The 7,480-nt window shown below is 48.8% G+C and overlaps 1 protein-coding gene across 1 annotated transcript; it reads right to left on the reverse strand.

Annotated features, from left to right (window-relative positions):
• Positions 1–480: 480 nt before the first annotated feature.
• LOC135698594 (uncharacterized) lies at positions 481–4,649 on the reverse strand. The gene is made up of 3 exons (XM_065218639.1): positions 2,353–4,649; positions 1,534–2,308; positions 481–1,479 (listed from the first exon to the last, which is right to left on the reverse strand). The coding sequence occupies exons 1-3, from the start codon at positions 4,647–4,649 to the stop codon at positions 481–483; spliced, it is 4,071 nt and encodes a 1,356-aa protein (XP_065074711.1).
• Between the last annotated feature and the right edge of the window lie 2,831 nt (positions 4,650–7,480).

Here is a 7,480-nt window from a genome sequence, read left to right on the forward strand (position 1 = left end):
CCGGCCACCGTTGAAAAGTTCAATTTTCAAACAATTTCTAATTTCCTAACACTACTAGGCGATCGATTGAGCAAAACTGTATAATTCTAACAACTATTAACACATATGATATGTCTCCATCGCATTGAGGACTCGGTGGACATCGGTAACTCCTCGATCAGCTGATTGCCGACCGGCCTTCGTTCGATGGAATCCTGAGCTGGCTTCGTACCCTGGCGCTGGCTTCGGAACTAAGCTGGTGAAGCCTGACGGAAATCCTTGGGGATGATTGCAGTGTTCGAAGGGAGTGTTCGTACCTTTGTTGGAAGTGCATCGAGGCCAGTCATTGGTTTGGGAAGCCAGGGGTCATCGGAGGACCAGGGTGCCAGTGGAGCCAGTCTCGGTGGTGTTATTGCGGTCGAGAATGAAAAGAAGCATTAGTTTTGTGCTAACTGTTAGAATATTGGACAACACATAAGCGCCGCAGCGCTGGGCATGCTGTTACATCTCGGATAGAAGATCGTTGGTCCCAGCGGATGCTGGTTGCTGCACAGGAAGCACGCAAACCTTCGTGATTGCGCGCCGGTATTCGCCATCTTGGGTTCGGACGGAGACTACCCGGACGTTTCCATCATCACCGCGGAATATCTGGGTCACGCGGCCACAGCGCCACTTGAGCGGCGGAAGATTGTCGCCCTTTAGCAGCACCATCGTCCCGATGCTGATGTTATCCCGCAAGCGAGTCCACCTCGTGCGGGGGTGGAGTCCGGAAAGGTAGTCCATGCTCCAACGCTTCCAAATGCGTCGGACAAATTCTTGAGTTTGCTGGTAACGGTCGAGACGATTTGTCGGCACTTTTTCATAGGATGGTTCTGGGATGGAAACCAGTGGACGATGAACCAGAAAATGACCTGGAGTTAGAATTTCCAAATCCTCTGGGTCGGACGTCAGCTGAGTCAACGGACGGGAGTTTAGGCAGCTCTCTATCTGCGTCAGGAGCGTTTCGATGTCGTCCTTGAGCAGCACTGTTGTCCCGATTGTAGCTTTAAAATGTTTCTTGAAGGACTTTACAGCAGCCTCCCAAAGTCCGCCAAAATTGGGAGAGCGCGGGGGAATGAACTTGAAGTGGATTCCTTCTTCACCACAGTAAGTGGTTACAGCGTGCTTGTGCTGCTGCGAGCTGAATTGTTCGTGTAGTTCCGCTAGCGTTCGTGATGCACCTACAAAGTTCTTAGCGTTGTCGCATTCGATGACTGCTGGCCTGCCACGCCGGGCAACGAATCGTTTCAGGGTAGTTATGAACGCATTTGTCGAGAGATCCGCTACAAGCTCGATGTGCACCGCCTTTGTCGCAAGGCACACAAATATTGCGACGTAGCACTTGACAGGAGACGATTTCCTCGGAGCGTGCCGATAGAAGAGTGGCCCACACAGATCGACACCAGTGTTAAAGAACGGAAACGTTGGTGTGACGCGTTCAGCTGGTAGATCGCCCATTATCTGTTCGAGAGCAGTGGGTTTGCAGCGAAAGCACTTTAGACAAGCATGAACTACCTTCCGCGCCAGGTTGCGTACTCGCAGTGGCCAGTATTTCTCTCGCACGCTTGCGATGAGTAGCTGTGGACCAGCATGTAGCAACTTTTCGTGATAGGAGGTTATGATAAGCTCCGTAAGTGGATGGTGCGTGGCAAGAATGATCGGATGCTTCCGGTCTTCGGAAACAGACGCGTTTCGAAGCCGGCCACCGATACGCAGAATGCCGTCGACGATGATCGGAGAGAGTGATTTCAACTTTGAGTTCGGCTTGACTTGTCCATCGGAACGAATGGCTCGTAGATCGTTCGGAAATGACTCGGCTTGAGCGAAGCGAACGAGAGTGTAGGTTGCTTGGTTGAGTTCCGTGGTTCGGAGAAATCCCTTCATTTGATCCTGTCGGTTAGCAGGCTTGCAATTATGGCTAAATCTTCGCAAGTAAGCCACCAGACGAACTAGCGATGGAAAGGATGATCGTAGACTGAGTATTGGGTTTGGAGGTTGGATCTGAACGGGCAGAGCGATCGACCGTTCCTCGAGATCCTCGGACAGAAAATCATCGTCAGCCGTGTGTGACGAATGTGTGACGGCCAAAGCCTGGACGTTTGCCTGAGCCAGGTTGGACCATGCCACCAGATATCCGAATCCTTCAGTTGAGTTGGTAGCATTCCACGGGAGATGATGTCCGCCGGGTTTTCTAGGCCAGCCACGTGTCCCCAATTGCCACGCATAGTGATGTGCTGTATTTCGGAGACCCTGTTTGCTACAAACGTCTTCCATCGTGATGGTGTTCCAGCTAACCAATGTAGCACGATGGTGGAGTCAACCCAATAGAAGCACTTTAGATCAATTTTCAAACTGTGCTGGACTTTCTGGAAGAGGTGGCTGAGGAGCAATGCACCAGAAAGTTCCAAACGTGGAAGACTGATCTTCTTTTGATTTTTGCTGTTTCCCAGTGGAGCGACCTTTGATTTGGAGGTGAGGAGCTGTACGGATATTTCGCCACTGGGTGACACCACTCGGAGATAGATGCAGGCACCGTATGCTCTTAGAGAAGCATCGCTGAATCCGTGTGCCTCTATGACGACTGGTTGTGGAATTGGTATCACCCAACGTGGAACAGCGATTGTTTCGACCGCTGTTAATTCGCTCCTAAACCGCACCCAGCGTTGTTGGAGCTCTTCTTCCAATGGTTCGTCCCAAGTCTTCTTATTCATCCAGAGTTCCTGCATGAAGCACTTGGCAAGTACGATGACGGGCCCTACGAGTCCCAGAGGGTCGTACAGGCGAGCGGAATCTGAAAGGGCGATACGTTTTGTGATGACATCATCTTTGTTCCATTTTGGTACGTGGAACCCGAGTTCGTCGGAGGAGGGGGTCCACTTGAGTCCCAGAGTTTTGACGGAAGAAGTCGAATCAAGGTCGAGTACCGAGCGTTCGTCTCGAAGATGCGCTGGGATGTGTTCGAGTATTTCCGGTGAGTTTGAAGCCCATTTACGAAGGCTGAACCCAGCTGTTTGGAGAAGCTGTAGCAGTTGGCTGCATAGCACCTTTCCTTCTTCCACATCGTCGACCCCGCTAATCATGTCGTCCATGTAGAAGTCGTTCGCAAGAACCCTTGAAGCAGCCGGATGAGACGACTGACCCTGGTTTGCGAGCTCCTGGAGACACTTTGTGGCGAGATAGGGTACGGCAGAGGTCCCGTAGGTGACTGTTTTGAGCTGGAAGATTCGGATAGGTCCATCAGGTTTGTCTAGCCACAGAATCTGCTGGAGAAGGCAGTCGAGAAAATATACCCAGATCTGACGGTACATTTTTTCTACGTCGGAAATTATGGCGTATCTCGGCACACGAAATCGCATGGTGATGCATATAAGGTCCTCTTGCACTACCGGTCCCACCATCAAAGCGTCGTTCAGTGAGATTCCAGTATCGGTGGCACAAGACGCGTCGAACACTACACGAAGTTTAGTGGTGAGACTGTCCGGACGTACGATGCAATGATGCGGAAGGTAGAAGAAAGCGGACGTGGACAAAGAGTCTTCAGATACTTCCTGCATGTGCCCCAACTGGAGATATTCTTGTATGAACTCCGAGTAAGCTGTTTTGAGTAAAGGGTTCGCTTCGAGGCGGCGACTCAGCGAAAGGAGCCGGCGTTTAGCAACCGGGTAGGAGTTTCCAAGCTGTTGTAGGACCTCAGGCTTTTTTGGCAAAGTAACCACGAAACGACCATTATTGTCTCTAGTCGTAGTAGCAGCAAAATGAGCTTCGCATGACGATTCTTCGACGGACATCGTACTGGAAGACTGACACGACTCTATCTCCCAAAATCTGGTTAACTGATCCTCTACCGCTTGAGTACTGCACACATGAGCAACCACATTTGAAGTTGGCGGTTGGTTCAATCCAACTCTACCTGAGACGACCCAGCCGAGCATGGTTTTCTGCAGCACCGGTTTTCCTGGACCCAGTTTCAAGAAACCTTCTAGGAGAAGATCGTAGTAAATCTCCATTCCGATGATCATGTCTACAGATGCTGGCTCGTGGAACTTTGGATCTGCAAAGACGATATCAGATGGCCATTCCCAGTTGGTAGTATCCACCGCGTTGGACGGTAGGTCTCGCGTTATTTCGCTGAGGACATGGAACTTCAAGTCTGCACTGAAATTGGTGCAATGGGAACGGATGCTGAGGAGGACAGAGTGAGTAGACACAGTCGTAGATCTCCCGATGCCACCGATGGTATGATGATCCTTAATCTTTCGAGTATGCAACCGTTGTACGAGATGTTCGGAGATTACATTGAGCTGCGAGGCCGGATCAAGCAGAGCTCTGGCCCACAGTAGGTATCCGTTGGAATCGATGATCTTCACTAAAGCTGTCTGAAGCAGGACCGTTGATGGAATCGAGCGGACGTTGGCAACCAAGGAGGTGGAGCAGTGGCTGAGCGACGGAGTGACAACTGGAACTGATGGAACTACCGGAGTGGCTGACGTAAGAGTATTGGTCGGAACACCTTGAGCGCTTCGAGGGTTCTGAGCTTGGGATTGCGTTTGTTCGGAATTGGGTGGACTTTGAATTGGCTTTGAAGCTTGTAGTTGGTTTGGATTGCGATTACTATTTTGTTGGTGAAGCATTGTGTGGTGTTTTTGGCCACAAACACGACACGCACTGGATGGACAGCCTTTAACCTGGTGATCAGGAGAAAGGCAATTGATGCAGAGAGCCTTCCGTTTCACTAGCTCGTACCTTTCTGAGACAGAGGAGTTACGAAATGCATCGCACTTGAAGACGGAGTGCAATATCTGCTTGCAAAATGGACAAGGTTTCGATGAGGAACTTACGACCGAATGAATGTTACTAATTTTCAGTTTTTGCGTTCGACCGGACGGAAAAAGAAACTAATTTGGTCGCTAGCCAGCAAGATAATTGGCTTATTTGGAATTTGTTCTAGAGTTTCGATTTGGTTTCGATAATTTGTGGGGTTTTCGGTGGTTGATGATCGACATGGCACCCGCTTCTAAGTCGCTTCTTAAGCAAGAACGTTTCTGCTTCGACACTATGGAAAACGTGCTGCATTTTATGCAGGAGTATAATGAAGAGCGGGACAAATATCAAATCGAAGGATGGAAAAGTCGATTGAATGAGGTTTTCTCCCATTTTCAAACCGTTAGATTGAAGTTGGAGTTGATCGACCAGGATGAAGAAGCAGAGGAAAAGGAAGAGGCGTATCGTAAAGTTCGTGATACGTTTGAGAAAAACTACGTCAAGGTGATTGGGTTTCTAGCAGCAGCTGATCGCAAAGCAAATCCCCCAATTCCTGCAGCCGTTCGGCCTACCCAAATACTAACCCGATCCTATCGAGAATAAAACTCCCTGAAGTCACCCTGAACCACCTCCAATGGATTTTCCGTGTTTTCTTTACATAAGAATAGCTAGTTTTTAAAGACCTGAGACAGCGGTAAAAATAAGTGATTTTGGTGATTCTAGACGTTACATTTTATGACATTCTATAAAATTTTAAATCGTCAAAAGGACGGAATGATAAAGCCTTTCCACCAACTACGTACCACCAGCTGCACATATAGCAGTTTTAGGTTCCAGTCGGATCCTGGCCACTTCCCCAAGGGGCCTTACATTATAATTGTATCATTCTACCATGCATGCAGAAATTACTCAATGTAAATGCCAGCTCACCGCTTGTTTGTTGCACATCATCATCGCATCTCATCCGTGTGGGAATCCCACCTGAGTAGTTCTCCTGCTTTTTTTTGTACCCAGCAAAGGATGCATTTTTATGTTTACCCTTTCCATCAACGGGCCACCGGTTGATCCGAAAGGCAACGAGGATGAAACTCTTCAACCCAAAACAACTGTCGGATGGAATTTGCGTTATCTGTGCCACAGCACGGAGGGAAGAACAAGTTACAAAACATTGGCGACTGGGATTGGTTCAATTTCGGCAAACAAGCTCTTCGTTTAGGCCCCGAGCTCGCAGGACCAACATGTCGGCGCAAGGAGGAAAGGAGCAAGGCAACACAGCACACAGCACGTTCGGTCGGTATATAACTCTGATAACGCTGCACGTGCCTCTTCCGTAGTCCTCGTCGTCGTCGTCGTCGTTGGAATAAGTCCAATACTCACCTGCTGAACATTCTTTTCTACTTTCGCGCCACTTGGCTGGTAGCTAGTAATTCAGGGTGAAGTATTAGAGCGACCGAAAGCGTGGAAAACACTCTGCTCGTGCTTTTCTTGATGTTTTGTGTCCCACCCTCAGTGTGCTCTCTTTCCCGGGACTAAACGTCCCGGAAGCATGTCTCATTATCATATTTTAAATTCAACATAACAATGGCGCTTTCTTTCTCTTCTAGTCGCTTTGCTGGATGACTGGCGGCGAGAATAATATGCATGTGGATGAGCAAGCGAACGAAAGCAACTGGAAAAACAACACTTTGGTTCGTTGGATGCATTGCTGGAGTGCTTTTCGTCCTTTTTTTCCGAATCCACTCCGGAGCACTTGCTGAATTCTAAAAGTGGATTACACTTTGAGCTCACGCGCTGTTGACTGCATTATGGTGACGAGTGCCAATTCCCGGTGTTGCATTTGATTTCATCACTTCCTATTTCAGAACATGTAAAACGTAATCTACGGGACTTCAATTCCCCACCTAACTCAAGATTAGCCCATCCACAATCGACAGCAAACAAACGTAAATACCATTTCCATTTACTCGCCCACACCCGACTGGGGTAATCTGCAACCAAAACACAGTCCACCCTCCCTTCACCATCACCTTCACCTGTCACCTTCGTCTTCATCTTGGCCGCGCCGTGGCCTCCGGGCGACTCAAAATCTCAAAACAGCTCCGAAAGTAATTTTCATCTCCATTTCAAATGAACCTCAAAGCGCCAGGCCGGGTCAGGTGTGGGGGAAAGTTCACAGTGGCAGCCAGGTGGTCTGTGACCTGTCGGTACCTTAAACCTGTCCTGTGCGGTTGGTTGTTTGTTTGTTTATCTCGTGCCCTTTCCCAGCGGGGGTCGAAATTGACCAACAAGCGGAAAATTAATCAAAATCTTATGTTTTCGTTATGAATCAGGCAAGCAGCTGGCTCGGGCTGAGCTCCTCCGGGAGGAATACGTGATTCCAATGACTGTATTTATTACGGTCTTGTGTCTTGGGCCCACAAGCTGGAAAAGTCCTGCTGTTTGTTGTTGTTGCTGCTGGAAGAAAGTTTATCCTTTTTGAGATCGGAGTATGGGACACACTCACGCACACACACAGACAAACAGGAAGTGATGAATATGTATGAAGAGTTATATTGCCGTTGCCGGCAGACGAGCGAACATGCAGGAGCTTCATCAACAGGAGAAAGACACTGGGAAATCGATATGATATTTATGAGAGATGAGATTAGGGATTGCAGTTCGTTAAGGAGTATAGTCAATAGATGATAGTATATTGTTTTGG

The sequence above is a fragment of the Ochlerotatus camptorhynchus genome, unplaced genomic scaffold (assembly GCF_037179485.1).
Source record: "Ochlerotatus camptorhynchus isolate MF236.1 unplaced genomic scaffold, CSIRO-AGI_Acam_v1.1 ptg000091l, whole genome shotgun sequence".
NCBI lineage: Eukaryota > Metazoa > Arthropoda > Insecta > Diptera > Culicidae > Ochlerotatus > Ochlerotatus camptorhynchus.